This window comes from Hemitrygon akajei, unplaced genomic scaffold (genome assembly GCF_048418815.1).
Source record: "Hemitrygon akajei unplaced genomic scaffold, sHemAka1.3 Scf000035, whole genome shotgun sequence".
Lineage (NCBI taxonomy): Eukaryota > Metazoa > Chordata > Chondrichthyes > Myliobatiformes > Dasyatidae > Hemitrygon > Hemitrygon akajei.
The window spans coordinates 12,822,490-12,844,436 of NW_027331921.1; the positions used below are offsets into that span (position 1 = coordinate 12,822,490).

General features: G+C 50.7%; 1 protein-coding gene across 1 annotated transcript; it reads left to right on the plus strand.

The window, feature by feature from the left end:
* Positions 1-390: 390 nt before the first annotated feature.
* On the plus strand, positions 391-19,567 carry LOC140720059 (C-type lectin domain family 7 member A-like). Its single transcript, XM_073034958.1, has 9 exons — positions 391-413; positions 1,347-1,449; positions 1,873-1,944; positions 4,284-4,403; positions 11,146-11,262; positions 12,483-12,614; positions 14,220-14,362; positions 15,182-15,246; positions 19,349-19,567. Exons 2-9 carry the CDS (start codon positions 1,383-1,385, stop codon positions 19,380-19,382), a joined length of 750 nt encoding a protein of 249 aa, XP_072891059.1. The 5' UTR covers positions 391-413; positions 1,347-1,382; the 3' UTR covers positions 19,383-19,567.
* The last annotated feature ends 2,380 nt before the right edge of the window (positions 19,568-21,947 follow it).

Below are 21,947 nucleotides of genomic sequence, written 5' to 3' on the forward strand. Positions count from 1 at the left end.
TTATTTTACACTCGATGGTCGCGGAAGCAGCTGGCCCACCCTTCCTGACCACCGGTATGATCGTCGCCCTTTTGAAGAAGCTGGCCCACCCTTCCTGACCACCGGTATGATCATCGGCCTTTTGAAGCAGCTGGCCCACCCTTCCTGACCACCGGTATGATCGTCGCCCTTTTGAAACAGATGGGATCCTTCGAATGCAGAAGTGAGAGGCTGAAGAAGAGCCACAGTTCTGTGTGGATAGGCCTACCACGTAGTTCCTGTCGTGTGTTCAATCGCACCACCCCGTCCCTCCCACTCCTCGCCTCCCCTTCCTTCCTTTTCCCTCTGCACCACAACAGCTCCGAGAAAGACACAGACTCAGACGCGCGGTCCCTGAAGCCGACACACAATTCAGACTTCTGGAAAGGCCAGAGGTAGGGAGATGGTGGGGAAGGGAGAACTGGTGAGAGGGAGAGAAGGAGCGGCGGAGGAGTGAGGGTGGGAGTCAGGGTGACGGAGCGAGAGGTGTGGGAGAAGTGGGCAGGGAGTGACGAGTAGAGAGGGAAAGAGGAACTGTGTGGGGGAGAAAAGATGAAGCGAAAGACCGTGTGAAGTGACAGAGAAATAAAGAAGGGAGACGGAGTGAACGCGGGGGGAGGGCGGGGAATGGGGAGAATGAGAGAATATGAGAGACGGCCGGGTGTTCCGAGCCAAAAAGCACCAACCCCTTCCACACCCTCGAAAAGCCGGAAGGGGTAAGTGTGGTGGGAGATGTAGGAGGAGAGAGAGTGGGAATCGGAGTGAAAGGCAAGGCGGGAAGGAGAGACAGAGAGTGTGTGTGTGTGTGTGTGTGTGTGTGTGTGTGTGTGTGTGTGTGTGTGTGTGTGTGTGTGTGTGTGTGTGTGTGAGAGAGAGAGAGAGAGAGAGAGAGAGAGAGGGAGAGAGGGAGAGAGAGAGAGAGAGAGAGAGAGAGAGAGAGAGAGAGAGAGAGAGAGCGAGAATGAGAGAGCTAGATAGAGAGAGAAGAAAGTTGGAGAACGAGAGCGAGATGGAGAGAGAGACAGACAGACAGACAGACAGATTGAGAGAGATAAATTACCGTTCGTTAAGTAAGGGAAGACAGACGACGAGGAAAGCGTGTGTAGGGGGTGTGACCTCTGGCCAGTCACTCCCCAAATCTCCCTCCTCCCTCTATTTCTTACCAACCCGCCCCCGCCGCTCTCATCTCTCGCAACCACCCTTTCATACACTCTCAATCTCTCTCCTACCCTCACTTCCTTGCCCTTCTCTCGGTCCCTCTCTTTATCGGCTGTTCATAAGGTGTTTATGGACGACGGTCAGCCACTCCGGGTTTTCTTGTCCCGAAGGTCCCGTCCCTTTCAGGAGCTCAGAGACACGACATAATGGACGAGAGCGAGACCTACGCGAACATGAGGCTCACAGGAACGGACCCTCAAGCTCCTTCGAGAGGTGAGTGGTGAGGAAAGAGGGAGAGAGTTTACCGCTGTGTCTGACGTCCTGGATGTATGAGAAGGGACAGAGCTACTCTCTGTGTCTGACCCTGGGGATGGTGGGGTGGTCGGTCGGTGCTGAGGGCGCTTTACCCGTTGTCTGACCGAAGGAGCTTATGACGAGTCGCTGTGAAGGGAGCTTTACTCAGTGACTGAACCGGGAATCTGTGAAGGGACAGTGTGGCGAGAGCTTCCCTGTGTTTCTGTCCAGGAAATGTGTGATAGGACTTGATGGAACGAGTTTCACTCTGCGCCTGACCTGGGAGTGTGTGATAGGACTGTGTTGAGGGAGTTTCTCTCTCTGTCTGACCCCGGAAGCGTGTGATGGGACGGTACGGAGGAAGCCTCACCCTTATTCTTACCCTCGTTGTTCTGTCCCCAGCTGAACATGATGTATCGTACGTGGAACTTAATGTCACGGCCCTCTCGGCGACTCGGGTCCGGAGAGATGGAGGTCAGTTTCATATTTGCTGGTTTGAGTCCGTTTAGGTGAAGTGTCCATTCCTGTCGAGAGACCTCAGGGCAACCTTACATTTCATGCCTGTGATTTGTTGCTGTAGAATCAGTCAGGGAGAACCCTTGGTATTGGCCATGACCCGGGAGGTCTGAGGGAGGGTCGGTGTGGTGGGTGCGCTCTGGGACGTACGGTGAACTTTCAGCACCTTGGAAGCGGGAGGACGCGTTTGTTTGGGACGGTGCGTTCCGTGAGGGGATGTGTGGACGGAGCGCTGTGGAATAGAGTGAGGAGCCAGTGCTGTGGGATGGGGTGAGGAGGCAGTGCTGTGGGATGGGGTGAGGAGCCAGTGCTGTGGGATGGAGTGAGGAGGCAGTGCTGTGGGATGGGGTGAGGAGCCAGTGCTGTGGGATGGAGTGAGGTGGCAGTGCTGTGGGATGGGGTGAGGAGGCAGTGCTGTGGGATGGGGTGAGGAGGCAGTGCTGTGGGATGGAGTGAGGAGGCAGTGCTGTGGGATGGGGTGAGGAGGCAGTGCTGTGGGATGGGGTGAGGAGCCAGTGCTGTGGGATGGGGTGAGGAGGCAGTGCTGTGGGATGGAGTGAGGAGGCAGTGCTGTGGGATGGGGTGAGGAGCCAGTGCTGTGGGATGGGGTGAGGAGGCAGTGCTGTGGGATGGGGTGAGGAGCCAGTGCTGTGGGATGGGGTGAGGAGGCAGTGCTGTGGGATGGAGTGAGGAGGCAGTGCTGTGGGATGGGGTGAGGAGCCAGTGCTGTGGGATGGGGTGAGGAGGCAGTGCCGTGGGATGGAGTGAGGAGCCAGTGCTGTGGGATGGGGTGAGGAGGCAGTGCCGTGGGATGGAGTGAGGAGGCAGTGCTGTGGGATGGGGTGAGGAGGCAGTGCTGTGGGATGGGGTGAGGAGGCAGTGCCGTGGGATGGAGTGAGGAGGCAGTGCTGTGGGATGGGGTGAGGAGGCAGTGCTGTGGGATGGGGTGAGGAGGCAGTGCTGTGGGATGGGGTGCTGAGGAGGTGGTGCTCTGGGAGGTGTGGAGTGGTGGGTGAGGAGGGATTGATGTGGGAGTGGTGGGTAGGAGAAAGGGACATTAAGGAGGGAGCACTGTGGGGGCACGGAGCGGAGGGAACGCCGTGGGAGGGCTTCGAGAGGAGGGACCATGATAAGAAGGGAACGTCATTGGAAGAGTGATGAGGAGGGAGGACCATGGAAGAGGGGGAAAGGAGACAGCGCTGCAGGAAATTTGAACGACTCTCTCAACTTTCCAACCACATTTTTCTCTCATCTGATCTCTCTCTCTCTCTCTTCTCCCCTCCGCGCTCTCCTTCCCTTCTTCCCCTCCCTTCTCTCTTCTCCTATGCCCTCGCCTCCCTCCCTCTCATAAATCTTTCACGCCCCTCTCAAATCCTTCATCATTTCAACCACTTTCTCTCACCCCTTCCCCCTCTCTTTGCCCACTCTCTCTATACTCGCTCGTCTATCAACATCCCTCTATCTCTCCCGATCTGTCTTTCCCTCCCCTCTCCCAACCTTCCCCTTCTCCCCAATCTCAACAACTCTCCCCTTCGCTCACTTGCTTCACGCTCCAAACTCGCCCCTCTATCACACTCTCCTGTCCCCCTTCCTCAATCTCGCTTACTCCTTCGCACTCTTTCCCTCATTCGTTGCTCATTCTTTCATCTCCCGCTATCTCCGCGCCCTCGCTGCCTGCTCTCTCCCCTTCGCCCCATTTTCCGCTTATCTCCCGCTCCGCAACCTCTTCTGTCTATCGGTCCCTTCACCTTTTTCCCCTCTCGCTCAGGCTTTCCCCTCTCCCTTGCTCTCTCTCTCTCTCTCTCTCTCTCTCTCTCTCTCTCTCTCTCTCTCTCTCTCTCTCTCTCTCTCTCTCTCTCTCTCTCTCTCTCATCCTCTGTCTCTTACCCTCTCGGTCTCCCACTTTTCTCCTACCCTCACTCTTCTATCTCCCTCCGCTCACTTTGCTATCTCTCGTCCCTCTCCCTCCCCTCACTCTTACCCTCTACCTCCGCTCTGTCTTCCTCTGCCACTCTATCCGACTCCCCTAACCATTCTCAGTCCCTTTCTGTCTCTCCCATTTCCCCGCTCATTGCCTCTATCGTTCACCACTGCCTCCTCTTTTCGAGCCATCCCTCATCCTCTCTGCCCTCTGTCTTCCCCCGTTCCCTCGGCATCTTTCTCTCTACCTCTCATCCTTTCCCCTCTTTACTTAACCCACACTGTCCTGCGCTCCTTTCGCCTCTCTCTGCTCCCTCTCTCGGTCCTCACTCCTCTTTCTATCACCTTCTCTCTCATCCTCCCTCGCTTTGTTCCAGGCGGGCTGACCTCCACCTACGCAGAGGTGAACTTTCCGAAAGGCGAGCCCATCATCGATGAGGATGGGGCTCCTCCCATTGCTGCGGGACCGCGCAAGCTGCCAACCAATGTCCAAACAGGTCAGAGTTCACTATTATGATGTCATCTTTTAGAATGCCACGTGCCATATGTGGAAGTATGTGTATTTTTAAATACTTGAAATTTCTCTCCTTCAGCCACTTTTCTGGCATCTCGTTCCACACAATGACCACCTTTTGGGTACAAAAATTATTCACTAGGGTACCCAATTATTTTTTTTTCCTCTCTCACCTTCGGCGTGTGCGCTGTCGTCCGGACTGCAGTTGATGCGCCATTCATGGTTTTAGACACCTCTGTGAGGTCACCCGTACACTCCAAGGAACAAAGCCCCTCTGTGAGGTCACCCGTACACTCCAAGGAACAAAGCCCCTCTGTGAGGTCACCCGTACACTCCAAGGAACAAAGCCCCTCTGTGAGGTCACCCGTACACTCCAAGGAACAAAGCCCCTCTGTGAGGTCACCCGTACATTCCAAGGAACAAAGCCCCTCTGTGAGGTCACCCGTACACTCCAAGGAACAAAGCCCCTCTGTGAGGTCACCCGTACACTCCAAGGAACAAAGTCCCTCTGTGAGGTCACCCGTACACTCCAAGGAAGAAAGCCCCTCTGTGAGGTCACCCGTACACTCCAAGGAACAAAGCCCCTCTGTGAGGTCAACCGTACACTCCAAGGAAGAAAGCCCCTCTGTGAGGTCACCCGTACACTCCAAGGAACAAAGACCCTCTGTAAGGTCACCCGTACACTCCAAAGAACAAAGTCCCTCTGTGTGGTCACCCGTGCACTCCAAGGAACAAAGCCCCTCTGTGAGGTCACCCGTACACTCCAAGGAACAAAGCCCCTCTGTGAGGTCACCCGTACACTCCAAGGAACAAAGACCCTCTGTAAGGTCACCCGTACACTCCAAAGAACAAAGTCCCTCTGTGTGGTCACCCGTACACTCCAAGGAACAAAGCCCCTCTGTGAGGTCACCCGTACACTCCAAGGAACAAAGCCTCTCTGTAAGGTCACCCGTACGCTCCAAGGATCAAAGCCCCTCTGTGAGGTCACCCGTACACTCCAAGGAAGAAAGTCCCTCTGTGAGGTCACCCGTACACTCCAAGGAACAAAGTCCCTCTGTGAGGTCACCCGTACACTCCAAGGAACAATGTCCCTCTGTGAGGTCACCCGTACACTCTAAGGAACAAAGCCCCTCTGTAAGGTCACCCGTACACTCCAAGGAACAAAGCCCCTCTGTGAGGTCACCCGTACACTCCAAGGAACAAAGCCTCTCTGTAAGGTCACCCGTACGCTCCAAGGAACAAAGCCCCTCTGTAAGGTCACCCGTACACTCCAAGGAACAAAGCCCCTCTGTGAGGTCACTCCTAGGTTCCAAGGAATCAAGTCCTGAACTGCCCGACATCACTTCATAACTCAGTCCCTCGAGCTCGGGTAACATCCTGGTAAATCCCCCTCTGCACTCATTCCAGCTCAGTGGCATCTTTCCTACAGCAGTGCGAACCAAAACTGAACACCAGAATCCGAGTGCGACCTCGCCGACGTCTTGTACAACTGGGACGTGATCTCCCGACTCCCGTACTCAGTGTCCTGACTGATGAAGGCCAGCTTATCGAACACCTTCTTCCCCGCCCTGTCTACTTGTGTCTCCTGTCCCCCTACAGCCTCCTTCATCCCTCAAAGTTACCTGTTCTCCAGCAATCTTCATGTCGTCTGCAAACTGTAACCAACGTATTAATTCATTCATCCAAGTCTTTGACATAATATAAAGGAATCACTCACAACAAGAGCCCTGTGGAACACCGCAAATCATCGGCAGCCAACATGAAAACATAGAAAGATAGAAACCCTACAGCACATTACAGGCCCTTCCGCCCACAAATTTGTACCGAACAGTCCTTCCCTTAGAAATTACTAGGCTTACACATAGTGATCTATTTTTCTAAGCTCGATTTTCCTATCTAAAAGTCTCTTAAAATACCCTATCTTATTCGCCTCCACCACCGTTGACGGCAGCCCATTCCTCGCACTCACCACTCTCCGAGAAAAACATTCACACCTGACATCTCTCTACCTACTCCCCAGCACTTCAAACCTGTGTCCTCTTGTGGCAACTATTTCAGGCCAGGGAAAAAGCCTCTGACTATCCACACGTTCAATGCCTCTCATCGTCTTATACACCTTTATCAGGTCCCCTCTCATCTTCCGTCTCTCCAAGGAAAAAAGGCCGAGTTCACTCAACCGAACTCATCCCAGATAACATCCTTGTAAATCTCCTCTGCACTGTTTCTTCCGCTTTCCCACCCTTCCTACAGGAAGGTGACCAGATCCGAGCAGGTCTTAGCAAGGTCCTCTCGCGCAGCAAAATTACCTCTCGGTTCCTAAATTCACCTCCCCGATTGATGAAGGCCATCTTAACCGCAGGGTCAACCTGCGCAGAAGCCTTGAGCGTCCTATGGACTCGGACCCCAAGATCCCTCTGATCTTCAAAAACTGCCAACAGTCTTACCATCAATACTACATGCTGCCATCTTATTTGACCTATCAAAATGAACTACCTCAAACTACCACAAAGCAAAGTTTTCTTGGAACTCAAGCCTCCTTACCTTCGCAATAAGCCTTGCATGGGGTACCTTATCAAATGTCTTGCTGAATTCCATATACACTGCATGTACTACTATTCCTTCATGTACTTGTTTAGTCAGATCGTCAAAAAATTGGATCAGGCTCGTAAGGCACGACCTCCCCTTGACAAAGCCAAGCTGACTACTTCTAATCACATTATACCTCCCCAATCGTTCATAAATCCTGCCTCTCAGGATCTTCCCCATCGACTTGCCAACCACTGAGGTAAGACTCACTGGTCTATAATTTCCTGGGCTATCTCTACTCCCTTTATTGAATAAAGGAACAACATTCGCAGCCCTCCAATAATCCGGAACCTCTCTTGTCCCCATTGATGATGCAGAGATCATCGCCAGAGGCTCAGCAATCTCCTCCCACGCGTCCCACACTAGCTGGGGTACATGTCATCCGGTTCCGTCGACTTTTCCAACTTGATGCTTTCCAAAAGCTCCAGCACATCCTCTTTCGAATTATCTACTTGCTCAAGCTTTTCAGTCCGCTACAAATGGCAGGACGTTATGTTGCAAATGCATAAAAATCTGGTTCGGCCGCCTCTCGATTATTGCGTTCATTTCCGGTCGGCCCCTTACAGAAAGGATGCCGAGTCTTTGGAGAGGCTGCAGATGTGGTTCACCAGGATGCTGCCTGGTTGAGAGCGCATAGGCTGCACCGAGAGGATGCACAGAATTGAGTTGTCTTCTCCGGATCTGAGGACGCCGAGAGGAGATCTGACAGAGGTTTGTTAGATTACGAGAGGAATAGACAGACAAACACATTGTATCTTTATCTTCGGGTTGAAGTATCAAATCCCAGAGTGCATGCAACCAAAGTGAAAGGGTGTAGTTTGAACCGACATGTAAAGAGACAGATACAGTAGAGAGTTTAATAAGATTTCTGGGTTGGCCAATGAATTGGATAGAAAGAGAGGGATATTGATATTGATATTGATATTCTGTGGGCAAGAGAGATAAAGTAGTTACCCATTTGTTTAGAAATTAATGTGTCGTCGACAACTTTGTGGGTCGAAGAGCTGTTCGAGTCGGTTTGTGTTCTATGCGTGCAATGAAAACGACATCGACGAGGCAGGATGTCCTAAACACTCAACGCCTTGTTGAACACGAGGCGTCCATCCAAGTCTTTGCACCAGACAGCACCGATCCGTGCGGAACACAACCAGTCAAGTGCGGCCAACCTGCGACAACCGCCCTCTGTGGCCAAGTCAACTGGGAATCCAAATGGCCCATTCTCCGTGAATCCCATGCGTCGTCAGCTTGGGAATGAAGCTCACACGGCCCGTCTACAGTCAACTCCCTAACACCCCATTGACCTGCGCGATCAACGCATGGTCTCTTTCGATGTCGATCGTGAAGCGCCTTGCCGTTACAGGTGTTCTGTCCCTTTGTGACTTCCCAGAGTGCCAAACTTCACACAAAACCGGGCGAAACTCCATCTGTCATTTTTTGACCCATCTTTAACGCATCCACACCCACTGTATCTATTGACGATCTTCTACACTAACCACCACACGACTAATCATTGTGTAATCTGCACTCATATCCAGTTTCATTCAAGTCAGTCCTTTACATCAGATGCAACCTTGAGATTCAGCATTTGGAAATTTTCCTTAGATTTACATATTTATGAAATAAACAGTGTGGAATCGGGTCTACCGGCCCTTCAAGCCGCGCTGCCCGGTTAATCCCTAATTTAATACTAGCCTAATGACGAGACAACTTACAAGGACATGTCAAAGTACGAACTGATAAGGCTTTGGACTGCGGGAGGAAACCGGACCACACGGAGGAACCCCAGTGTGTCACGGGGACAGGGTGCACTCATTGTAAGCGACAGCGGGAATTGAACCCGGCTCACTGTGAAGCGTTTGCCAACCACTATGTTACCATACCACGCACAACATGTCAGTCCCCTACAGGGCCGCCTCAGATCCATTGTGCGAAAAAAAGAACAAAGCGGGCAAACAATAATACAGCTGTGAAAAACAAAACTCTGAATCCAGACGGCCAATTTCCCGTGGATCCGATGTATCATAATCGTCTGGATAAGCCTCCCCTGAGGGACCTAATCAAACGCCCAAATGAAAGTTCATGGAGACGACACCCACGACTCCAACATAATCAATCGCATACGAGAGAGTCAGACACCTCCTGAATCAGTCAGACACTTCTCAGCCTTTGCCGAGTCAAGGCATTTGGACGCTCAGCCATTACGGCTAAAAGTAACTGAGACTGAGAGAGGGAGGGGTGATCGCGGTGGAAGGAGAGACCGCGGCTGGTGGGTGAAAGGGAATCCAAATTGGATCACGCAGAATTCACTGAATGTACGTCCATGATTTGTCTATGTGATTAAATCCCCTGACCATGAGGGAATGCACCATCGGGCTCTGAAGGAAGTAGCTGGAGAGACTGCGGAGACATCAACAATGATCTTTCAAGAATCGATGGATTCTGGCATTGTACCGGATGACCAGACATTTGTAAATGTTACTCCGCTATGTATGAAGGGTGGAAGGCAGCAGGAAGGGAAACAATAGACATATTAGCCTGGCATCAGTGGTTGGGACATTGTTAGGATCGATTGTTAGGGATGGGATTACTGAGTACGCGGGGGCACATGTCCGGCTAGACCAGAACCGGCGTGGTTTCCTTAAAGGACAATCCAGCCTGACTAACCTACTGCAATTTTTTGAGGAAATCACAAGCAGGGCAGACGAAGGGGATGCAGTGGATGAGGTGTACTTGGCTTTTTAGAAGACCTTTGACAAGGTGCCGCACATAAGGCTGTTTAGCAAGATGAGACCCAGTGGAATTACAGGGAAGATGCCAGTATGGAGCATTGGCTGATTGGCACAAAATAGAGAGTGAAAACAAAGGGATCTAATTCTGGCTGGCTGCCAATTACTGGTGGAATTCTACAGGGGTCTATATTGAATCCGCTGCTTTTTACGATGCAGATCAACGGACGACGCTATTAAGGGATTTGCGGCTGAATTTGCCGATGACACAAAGACATGTGGAGGAGCGGGTAGTGTTGAGGAAACAGAGAGCCTGTCTGACTAACTGACCACAATTGTTGATAGTTCAGGGGAATTGGCAAAGAAGTAGAAAGTATAAACATAGAAGAAACAGAGGAAACCTACAGAACAATACAGGCCCTTCGGCCCACAAAGTTGTGCGGAACATGTCCCAGCCTGAGAAATGACTTGCCTTCCCCATAGCCCTCTATGTTTCTAAGCTCCGTGTACCTATCCAAAAGTCTCTTAAGAGACCCTATCTATGTAGAGGGTATCTCTCTATGTCTCTATCAAAGACCCTCGGGTATCTTACCGTAAATGAGATACAGTGTTGGAACGTGTATGGATATGCACATTGGCGGAAGAAAACTATGGGCGGACTATTGTTTAGATGAAGAGAGAATTCAAAATGCAGAGATGCAAAGGGACTTGGCAGTCCTTGTGCAGGATTCCCTGAAGCTTAGTCTCCAGGTTGAGTCGGGTGTGAAGAAGGTAAATGCAATGTTGACATTCATTTCAAGAGTAGTAGAATATCAGGGCAGGAATGTGATGTTGCGGCTCTGTAATGCACTCGTGAAACCGCACTTGGAGTACTGTGTGCAGTTTTGGGCTCCTTATTTTAGAAAAGATGTGTTGACATTGGAGAGAGTTCAGAGAAGATTCACGAGAATGATTCCAGGAATGAAATGTTACTGTATGAGGAACATCTGGCAGCTTTTGGGCTGCATTCCCTGGAGTTCAGGAGAATGAGGGGGATCTCATTAAAACTTTCCGAATGTTAAAAGGCCTAAACAGATGAAATATGGCAAGTTATTTCCCGTGATAGGGGAGTCCAAGACAAGAGGACACGACTTCAATATTGAAGATCGTCCATTTAGAACAGAGATGCGGGGAAATTACTTTAGTCGGAGATGGGTAAATCTGTGGAATTTGTTTCCACAAGCGGCTGTCGAGGCTAAATAATTTGGTGCATTTAAGCCTGATATCGCTAGTTTCTTGATTAGCCAGGATATCAAAGGGTATTGGCAGAATTGGTTCAGCCCATGATTGAATGGAGGAGCAGACTCGATGGCCCGAACGGCCTACTTCTGCTACTATATCGTATGGTCTCATGGTCTTGTGGTCTCTCCACAGCTGCGCATGAACAGGAGTCGAAAGTGAGGATCGGAAATAGACCGTACCGTCTGATCTGCCTACTCTGCCTAGTTACGGCCGCCCTCATCGTGATTGTGGTCGGACTCTCGATCCATGGTGAGTGGAACGGGCTCCGGGTGGAGTCAGACCATAAGTAAAGAGAGTGGAATAAATTGTTATTGTAAAACACCACAGTGACACCGACACGACGCCTACCGTAACACCGATTAAAACCCTTCACCACAACACGGACACACCCCGAACCGTGATAAAAACACGGCATTTACCGTAACACTATCAAAACTCGTCCTGACACCGACACGCCATTCACCATAACATCAACAATGCTGTTACCGTAGCACGGGCACGACCTGCAACGAGACGCAGATCCACTCCTGACCCCGACACTGACACGGCCATCGCCGTGACACACACACACGGCAGTCACACTGACCGCAACGCACCCCTCAATGTGATATCGACATGTCCCTGACCGTGTCACTGATAAACCCCTCAAGGCGACACCACAACACACTTCACAGTGACACCGACACGCCCTTCACCGTGACACTGAGATACTGTACACCGTGACATCTTCACGCTCCACAACGAGATCCGCTCCGCACCGCACCGTGACAAAGACTCACACGTCACTGTAATACCCCTTACCGTGACAATATCACCCCTCAACATAACGTCGATGCACCGCTCACTGAGGCAAATACCCACACCTCACCCTGACACAGACAAACCCCTGAACGTGATACGGACACATAATTCTCAATGACATCGACATAGTACTCTCCGTTGCACCGACACACACCTCAGCGTGACAATCTCACACACACCGTGGCCATGACATGACTCTCACCGTGACACAGAATATTCCTTTCTGTGAGACCAGCAAGGCCCACACCATGACACAGATACTCCACCCACCGTGACAACACTAGTCCCCTCACTCTGACATTTCCCTTGCCTTGACGTCGAGATACACCTAATTGTGACACGGTCACCTCTCGACGGGGCACAAAAACTCCTATCACTGTAAAAACGACACGTCCCTCACAGCAACTTGGACATGTCCCGCACGATACTGACGCAGAACCCCATGATAACAACAACAAACCCTTCGCCGTGACATTGATAACCCCTCAGAGTGACACAGACACGCCCCCAAGGTGGCGCCGACGCCTCTCACTGTGACACCAGCACATCCTTCACTGTGACATCCTTCACCGTGACACTGACAGAACACTCTCTGTGACCTATTCGGTGGCGTGACGCTGACTCACGTGTCACTGTAAACGCTAAACATGCTTCACCATCTCTCTCAGTATCACAGATTCGTCAGTCTCTTAAACGAATGCACAGCGATCTCCGTCACCAGTTCACTGAGATGGAAACGAAGTACAGATCTGTCAACAAAACCAAGGCTCAAATCTGTGAATTGCTGACCAGCAGAAGAGGTGAGGCATCATCCCCCTCTTTCACCCTCTCCTCATCACAGGGCAGACATGGAGAGAGGAAGAGTCACTCTGTGCTTGACAACGGGATTGTTTGAAGAGATGGTATGGAGGGTGATTTACTCTGTGTTTGAACCGGTGAGTGTGTGATGGGACTACGTGGAGGAAGTTTCACTATATCACTGAATCCAGGAGAGTGTGATGGGACGTTGTGGAGGTGGATTCACTCTGTGTCTGACCACGGGATTGTGAGACGTAACATTACAGCTTCTCTCCGTGTCTCACCCCGGGAATGTCTGATGGGACTGTATGGATCCAGCTTCACTCTGTGTGTGACAGTGGGACTGTGTGATGGGACAGTGCCCAGAGAGATTCACTCCATTTCTAAACCCTGAAGTCTGTTATGGCACCGCGGCGAGAGAGCGTTTCACACTGAATCCGGGAGAGCGTGACGAAACGGTGCAGCGGGGGTTTCACTGTGTCTGAATATGGGAGTGCGTGATGGGATCGTGCAGAGACAGCTGCAATCTGTGTCTGATTCATGGAGTGAGTGATGGGACGGTTCAGAGAGAGCTTCACTCTTTGACTCGCCAGGGGGTTTGTGATTGGACGGAAGGTGGAGATTCACAAGGTGTTAAACGCTGGAGTGCGTGAATCCCACTGTGTCTGACACTTTGCTGTGTTGTGTGTTGAGAAGTTGTAGAGGGAGAATCACTCTCCCTCTGACATTTATCATGTGTGCTGAGGGAGTTTCATTCTGTGTCTGACCGCTTCAGTGTGTGATTGGGCAGTGAAGAAAGAGAGAGATATTCACATCGTGTCTGACAAAGGCTGTATGTGTCTGGACTTTTGTGGAGGGATCTAAATTCTGTTCTCTGGTCCATAGAATGTGTGAGGGGTAGGGTGGAGGGAGCCTCGGGACAGTGTGATAAGCTGGTGTGGAAGGAGTAACAGCCAGTATCTAATTCTGTGTGTCTGACCACGGAAGTGTGTGATCGGAAGGTGTGGAGGGAGATTCACTTTGTGTCTGACCCCGGGAGTTTGTGATGGGACGGTATGGATGGAGCTTCACTCTGTCTGACCCCGGGAGTGTGTGATGGGACGGTGTGGAGGGGGATTCACTCTGTGTCTGACCCCGGGAGTGTGTGATGGGACGGTGTGGAGGGGGATTCACTCTGTGTCTGACCCCGGGAGTTTGTGATGGGACGGTATGGATGGAGCTTCACTCTGTCTGACCCCGGGAGTGTGTGATGGGACGGTAAGGAGCGAGTTTCACTCTGTGTCTGACCCCGGGAGTGTGTGATGGGACGGTGTGGAGGGGGATTCACTCTGTGTCTGACCCCGGGAGTGTGTGATGGGACGGTAAGGAGCGAGTTTCACTCTGTGTCTGACACAGTGTTGTTCATTGGGATCTTGCTGAGGAAGCATCACTCCCTGACTGACAGTGAAAGTGTGAGACGGAACGGAGTGGATGGAGCTTCTCTTTATGTCTGTCCCCGGCAGTCTGTGATGGGCTATACTGGAAAGATCCCTATTCTGTCTCTGTCTCCCGGAGGATGCAATGGGCGGATGGAGGGAAATTCATTATTACTTGTTCGGAATTTCCAGAGCAACCGTGTTGCCAGGACTGGATCAGAAATGAAGACAAGTGTTATTTTATATCCACGTCAGAAAAATCCTACGAAGACGCGAAGCAGTATTGTTCGAACTCTGATTCAAAACTTCTTGAAATAAATTCGACAGAAGAAGAGGTATGTATCAGATCGACGGAAGATATATCCACTCCAGAGTAAAGCTCCCTCCGCACCGTCCCATCAAACGTTCCGGGATGAGACACAGAGTAAATCTCCCCCCACATCGTCCCATCACACATTCCCCTGGTCAGACAGAAGGTGAATCTCCCTCCACACAGTCCAATCACACAATCCCGGGGTCAGACCCAGAGTGAATCTCCCCCCACACTGTCCCATCACACACTCCCGGGGTTAGACCCAGAGTTAATCTCCATCCACACCGTCCCATCACACACTCCCCTGGTCAGACACAGAGTGAATCTCCCTCCACACCGTCCCATCACACACTCCCGGGGTCAGACACAGAGTGAATCTTCCCCCACTCTGTCCCATCACACACTCCCGGGTTTAGACCCAGAGTGAATCTTCCCCCAAACTGTCCCATCACACACTCCCGGGGTCAGACACAGAGTGAATCTTCCCCCACTCTGTCCCATCACACACTCCCGGGTTTAGACCCAGAGTGAATCTTCCCCCAAACTGTCCCATCACACACTCCCGGGGTTAGACCCAGAGTGAATCTCCTTTCACACCGTCCAATCACACACTCCCGGGCTCAGACACAGAGTCAATCTCCCTCCTCACCGTCCCTTCAAACTCTCCCGGGATCAGACACAGAGTGAAGCTCCCTCCGCACCGTCTCATCACACATTTCGGTTGTCAGACACAGAGTCAATCACCCTCCTCACCGTCCCATCACACTCTCGCTGAGTTAGACATAACGTGATGCAATTGTGCTCAAATTCAAACATTAATGACAGCAATTTAATTTCACAGAATTTTGTCAAGAATACTATCATCGACAAACGAAGGTTATACTGGATTGGAAAATGCGAAGCCGGGTGAGATTTGCAGTAATGCAAGTTTTTGAGGAGAGAGTTGGTGACGGGATGAATTTGGGAGTTGATACAGACTGCCAGAAGGGAGCGGGCAGTGGGGTTAGTTTGCGGACTGAGACGTTCTGTGGGGGGATTGTGGGATTAGGTAGCATCTTTGGGGACAGGGAAAGGTCTGTTGTGAGAGTGTTGAGCGTTTGGATTTGTTTAGGGACTGAGACGTTCTGTGGGGAGGAAATGTGTCAGTGGGTGTATTTTGGGGACGGACCCTGTGGGGAGGGATTGCGCCACTGGGATTAATTTGGGAGACAGATCTGTGGTGGTAGGGTGTGTATTTGGATTAGTTTAGGAACCCACACGGGCTGTTGGTAGAGTGTGTCTAGCTGAATTAACGTGGGGTCTCACCTGGACTGTGGGAAGAGAGTGGTAAGTGAGAGTGTTTGTGGGGATTGGCACAGGTCTGTTGGAAAGTTCGGGCAGTGGGATCATTTTGGGGACTGGCACGGCTCTGCCACCGGTCAGCGGTGAGGGAGAGTGTTGTGATTTTGGGAACTGACACAGGGCTGCCTGCTGGAGGTCCGTTGTCCCTTTTGAAATTGTTTCCCCTCCTTGGCAGGAACGTTGTCTCTGATGTCGTTTACAAGATGAGCGCTAAAACGTTCGAATGCAGTGAATGTTTGATCCATAAATGCTACAATGATCAGCACCGTTTCATCTGCGAGAAGCCTGTACATTTGTTGACAGAGATTTCTGGGAAGATCCAGGATATCTGTCAACAGCCCGAGGGGCCGACTTAAATCCGACGAAAACACCCCTTTTCTCCCCCATCCCTCTTCCCGACTCTCACTACCCCATCCTCTCTGCCCCTCGCTCCGAACTTCGTGTTTCCATGAATGTGCTGGACCGAGGATAAATCCACTGAGACGCTGACATCCTTGTCGTGAACCTCCATTCAACCCTCCCCAATGTCAGCACATCTGGCTGGACTCCCTTCAACCCTCTCCAATGTAATCACATCTGGCTGGACTCCCTTCAACCCTCTCCAACGTCAGCACATCTGGCTAGACCACTTTCCACCCTCTCCAATGTAACCACATCTGGCTGGACCCCTTTTCACCCTCTCCAATGTAATCACATCTGGCTGGACTCCATTCAAACCTCTCCAATGTAATCACATCTGGCTAGACTCCTTTCAACCCTCTCCAACGTCAGCACATCTGGCTAGACCACTCCACCCTCTCCAATGTAATCACATCTGGCTGGACTCCCTTCAACCCTCTCCAATGTGATCACATCTGGCTGGACCAATTTCCACCCTCTCCAATGTAATCACATCTGTCTGGACTCCCTTCAACCCTCTCCAATGTAATCACATTTGGCTGGACTCCCTTCAACCCTCTCCAATCTAATCACATCTGGCTGGACATTTCCACCCTCTCCAATGTAATCACATCTGGCTGGACTCCCTTCAACCGTCTCCAATGTAATCACATCTGTCTGGACTCCCTTCAACCCTCTCCAATCTAATCACATCTGGCTGGACATTTCCACCCTCTCCAATGTAATCACATCTGGCTGGACTCCCTTCAACCGTCTCCAATGTAATCACATCTGTCTGGACTCCCTTCAACCCTCTCCAATGTAATCACATTTGGCTGGACTCCCTTCAACCCTCTCCAATGTAATCACATCTGTCTGGACTCCCTTCAACCCTCTCCAATGTAATCACATTTGGCTGGACTCCCTTCAACCCTCTCCAATGTAATCACATCTGTCTGGACTCCCTTCAACTCTCCCCAATATAATCACATTTGGCTGGACTCCATTCAACCCTCTCCAATGTGATCACATCTGGCTGGACTCTCTTCAACCCTCTCCAATGTAACCACATCTGGCTGGACCCCTTTTCACCCTCTCCAATGTAATCACATCTGGCTGGACTCCATTCAAACCTCTCCAATGTAATCACATCTGGCTAGACTCCTTTCAACCCTCTCCAACGTCAGCACATCTGGCTAGACCACTCCACCCTCTCCAATGTAATCACATCTGGCTGGACTCCCTTCAACCCTCTCCAATGTGATCACATCTGGCTGGACCACTTTCCACCCTCTCCAATGTAATCACATCTGTCTGGACTCCCTTCAACTCTCTCCAACGTAATCACATCTGGCTGGACTCCCTTCAACCCTCTCCAATGTAATCACATCTGTCTGGACTCCCTTCAACCCTCTCCAATGTAATCACATCTGGCTGGACTGCCTTCAACCCTCTCCAATACAATCAAATCTGGCTGGATTCCTTTACACCCTCTCCAATGTAATCACATCTGTCTGGACCTTGCAACCCTCTCCAGTGTAATCACATCTGGATGGTCTCCCTTCAACCCTCCCTAATGTAATCACATCTGGCTGGAATCCTTTTCAGCCTCTCCAATGTAATCACATCTGGCTGGACTCCTTTCCACCCTCTCCAATGGAATCACAACTGTTTGGACTCCTTTCCACCCTCTCCAATGTGATCACATCTGGCTGGACTCCCTTCAACCCTCTCCAATGTAATCACATCCGGCTGAATTATGCAAGATGGCGAAAGCTGCTCACAAAACTCCACATAAGACCTCACCATTGCCTTAAAATAAAATCCTTGCCCTGGAAGTGAGTGCTAGTCTTGTATTTTCCTTCCACGCCACCGACTCCTTAGACAATCTAGCATGTTGAGCGGGAGCGGTGTTCAGTGCCCTACCAGGTCCACCATCGGAACCCGATGCCTTGCGAGAGTTCACCCACCTGAAGGATGATTCCTACAGAAGAGAAGGGAACAAGCAGAGCCGAACAATGCGCCCCTCTCTAACTTCTTGTTGACCGGCAACGTGACTTCCCAACTCTTATACTTACTCAACATCCACGTCTGCACCAAGTCCTCCCTTCCCTATAACACTATTTTACGCCAACCCATCTACCACCTAAAATCCTCCCCGTCTCCGTGACTGCCTCCATCTTCCAGCTCGACGGTCTATTCACCCAATCCCATCCATTCACTTCGTACCCGTCCGCATGATCCCCTCGCTCTTCTACACTCAGCCAGTCTTTGTCAGTACCACCAGTCTCTGCATCCTTCCTAGTCTTCCTTCATCTCCTACGATCCGCTTCGTCGTCAACCCTCCTTCCCAAACGACCGTTCACGTCACCGTCTGCCACGACTTCCCCTACAGCCCGACGCTTTTCCGCCACCGCCATCCTTCGACAGACCCCGTCTCTATCAACCCTCCGTCCCCTACAAACTTACCGTCACCGTTATCCCTTCCTCGTCTCACTGACACGGTCGATCGCCTGCAGCTCTCCTCTACCATTAACCCACTTCCTCCTCTGCACGTCACCTTCTCTCTCTCTGTTCAATGGAATTCTGGAGAGGAAGTTAGAGAGGTGACGTCAACCACCTTCCACCGGATATCGATCTCTCGTTCCTGAAACTCCGCACACTTCTGTGTGGACAGGCCAATCGTTTGGTTCGAGAAGACTGACTCCCAGTGACTGATATCTGACGACTACGTCCATGCTCTAACAACAACACAGCCCCTTCCAATTCCCTGCTCGTCCCTGCACTTCATCTGAACTCAAACATACGCACATTCTCCGAGACAGGCTTACAATTCAAGACTACTGGAACGACGGAATGCTGGGGATTAGTGAGAGGAAAGGAGCTTCTTAACTTGGGAGTTTCTGAAGGGACCCGTGGGGGATAAGCTTCATTTTGTGTCTGAAACCGGGTGTGTGTGATGGGACAGTGTGGACGGAGCTTCACTCTTTGTCTAACTCCGTGAATATGTGATAGAACAGTGTAGAGAGAGGTTCAGTACTTGTCTGACCCCGGCAGTGTAGGACGAGTAGGTGTGGAGAGATTTTCAATCAGTGTTTGAATCTGTCTCTCTGTGTGTGAGTGAGCCGGAGTCGAGGAAAAGTCCGGTCAGCAATCGGATTTGAGTGGAAGTTAGAGGGTTTATATCTCTGATTCTCCAAGGAGGGGCGTCTTGGGCAAGAAAATGCACCACACTATTCGTTGATTTGTTTTCAGGTTATTTATCATTTATTTCTTTATAATTGTACAGTTGGAGCGGTCGCAATGCCTGGCAGGAGCGTTGAATGCTCCTCTTGCAGGATGTTGGAAGGCGGGGTTCCACCAGAATCCCAGACACCTTCACGTGTGAGAAAGTCATAGAGATGCACCTTCTGACATTCTGCGTTACAGAGTCAGAACCGGAACTAGGTGAAATTAAGATTGCTCGAATAACTGAGGAGGCTGCAGAGAGAGCGTATCAAGAGCTATTTACACCCAAGGTCATATATGTCAAACTCAAGGCCCGCGCGTCAAATCCGGCCCGCGGTGGAATTATCTTTGGCCCGCGAGATAATATCTAATTACTATTAAAGCTGGTAATCGAAGCGCTTATTGCGTATGATATGGCTAATGCTGAGTTGATTCAGGTACCAGGTTTTCAGGGTTTTTAGTGTTTATTCGGCAGTCTTGCTCGGCAGTCTTCTTCATAAGAAACGGAATTTGTAAAGTGAAACACTTTGTAGTTATAGCAGAGACTGAGACACATGAGAGCAGGCTGAAAAAACGGAGGCAACGAAAGCTGCGTTCGCACGCGTCCGACTGATCCGGCCCGCATGAAGCTGCATTTTGCTCAATCCGGCCCGTGACCTAAAATGAGTTTGACACCCCTGCCCAAGGTGCAGGACACGGAAAACTGGGTGACATTCAGGAAGTTGAAAGGGGCTAGACATTTCCAGCCAGTGCAGAGGTCCCTTGTGGTCAACCCGCTCAATAACAGGTAGGCCACTTTGGATACTTCTGGATGGGAGGAGAGAGGTACAAATGACCAAGCAGGGGAAAGTCTCACCGGTCAGGTCTCTGGCACTGACTATGGTTCTGTGGCTCAGCAGGGAAGGGGGTGAGATGTGGCGAGCTGTATCGATAGAGTGTTCTTTGTTAGGGGAACAGAAAAGAGGCACTGTGGGCGAGAAATAGTTTCTCGATGTTATGCTGTCGTTTCCGAGACCAGTATACAGGTAAGAAGAGGGAACCGGTTCTGCAAACTCATGTATTTTCAGGTGTGGCCAAAATTAAAAAGAACATTCAGTTTAATTGTGGCTAAAGAGTTAGGGTTGGAGCGCCGTCTTCAGATATGCGTATCGCAGGATTCTCTTCCACGTAAGGTTCAGCCTCCACAGACGAGACGGTTTCATTTCATTTGAGTTAAGTTTAACTGTAATGTCATCACACATGAATGCCCATGGATAGAGCCAAGACAAAGCTACTGAACACAATGCCAACCTCTCTTGCACCAATCTTGCAACTTTCCAAAATCTGCCTCCCAATCTGCTCCTCGCTATCTCTGCTGCTACCAGGGGCCTATAGAATACCCACAGTAGAGTAACTGCTCCCTTCCTGTTCCTGACTTCCGCCCATACTGACTCAAAAGAGGATCCTGCTACATAGCCCACCCGTTCTGCAGCTGCAATAGTATCCCTAACCAGTAATGCAAACGCTCCTGACATTCCCCACCCCTCATCCCTTTTAAAGCACTGAAAGCTAGGAATATTGAGAATCCATTCCTGCCCTGGTGCCAGCCAAGTCTCCGTAATGGCCACTACATCATAATTCCATGTATGTATCCAAGCTCTCAGTTCATCACCTTTGTTCCTGATGCTTCTTGCATTGAAGTACACACACAAGTCTAATACCATGGAATGGAAGTGGAGGGTGTGTATCTTTTCAGAACATGTGCGGGGCAAGATTTTCTTTACACAGAGACCGCGGGGGACAGGAATGTGCTGCCAGGGGTGGTGCTGAAGGCAAATCGATAGAGTCGTTTCATTGGCTCTTTGACGGGAACGTGGATGAGCAGGGTTTAGAAGGAGATGAACATTTTCTCTGTAAAAACTATTTAGGTATGAAATATAATTGGTAAAGTAAAATTTTCGGGTCAAGGGGTCAGTTTTGTTCTGTGATTTGCGCTCACTGCTCTGCATGAGCAAAAGAGAGTGAACTGAACTCAGAGGGTGGGAGGAACAGGGGTGGGGTGGATCAGGGAATATGACGATGGATTGACAAAGACAAGGAACGATCTTTCCACAGCCGACATGGGCAGAGAACGACCCACAGGGAGAGACAGATCAGACTCAAGCATATGGCTAATCTGCGTCTTAACAGCGACCCTCTTTATCACGGGTATCTGCTGGAGGATTCATGGTGAGTTTCACACCGGTCGGAAGGACCAAACCGCAGAGAATAAAAATGGCCACTGTAACAGCGACACATTCCCAACATTTCCCAGAAACACCCTTTACGGCGATATCAACACACCCCTCACTGTGGTACTGACGGGTCTCTCAGTACGAGCACGACTCACCCCTTACCGTGACACCGACACAACCCCCACCAACACATCCCTCAACATGATACCGACATATCCCTCAACCTAATGCCAACACACAACCTAATGTAATAACGATTCACTGTAACACTGACACGCCTCTCGACGTGGTGCCAAAGCGTCCCTCACTGTGACGTTCACACGTCCCTCACTGTGACACAGACACATCTCCCACCAACACATCCTTCAACATGATACCGACATATCCCTCAACCTAATGCCAACACACAACCTAATGTAATAACGATTCACTGTAACACTGACACGC

Bases quoted from the DNA above. Each gene is read 5' to 3' on its own strand.
- LOC140720059 (XM_073034958.1), top strand. From the start codon at position 1,383: ATGGACGAGAGCGAGACCTACGCGAACATGAGGCTCACAGGAACGGAC. The intron at 1,945-4,283 runs GTCAGTTTCATA...GCTTTGTTCCAG, and splicing joins TCGGGTCCGGAGAGATGGAG to GCGGGCTGACCTCCACCTAC. The intron at 14,363-15,181 runs GTATGTATCAGA...TTAATTTCACAG, and splicing joins TAAATTCGACAGAAGAAGAG to AATTTTGTCAAGAATACTAT.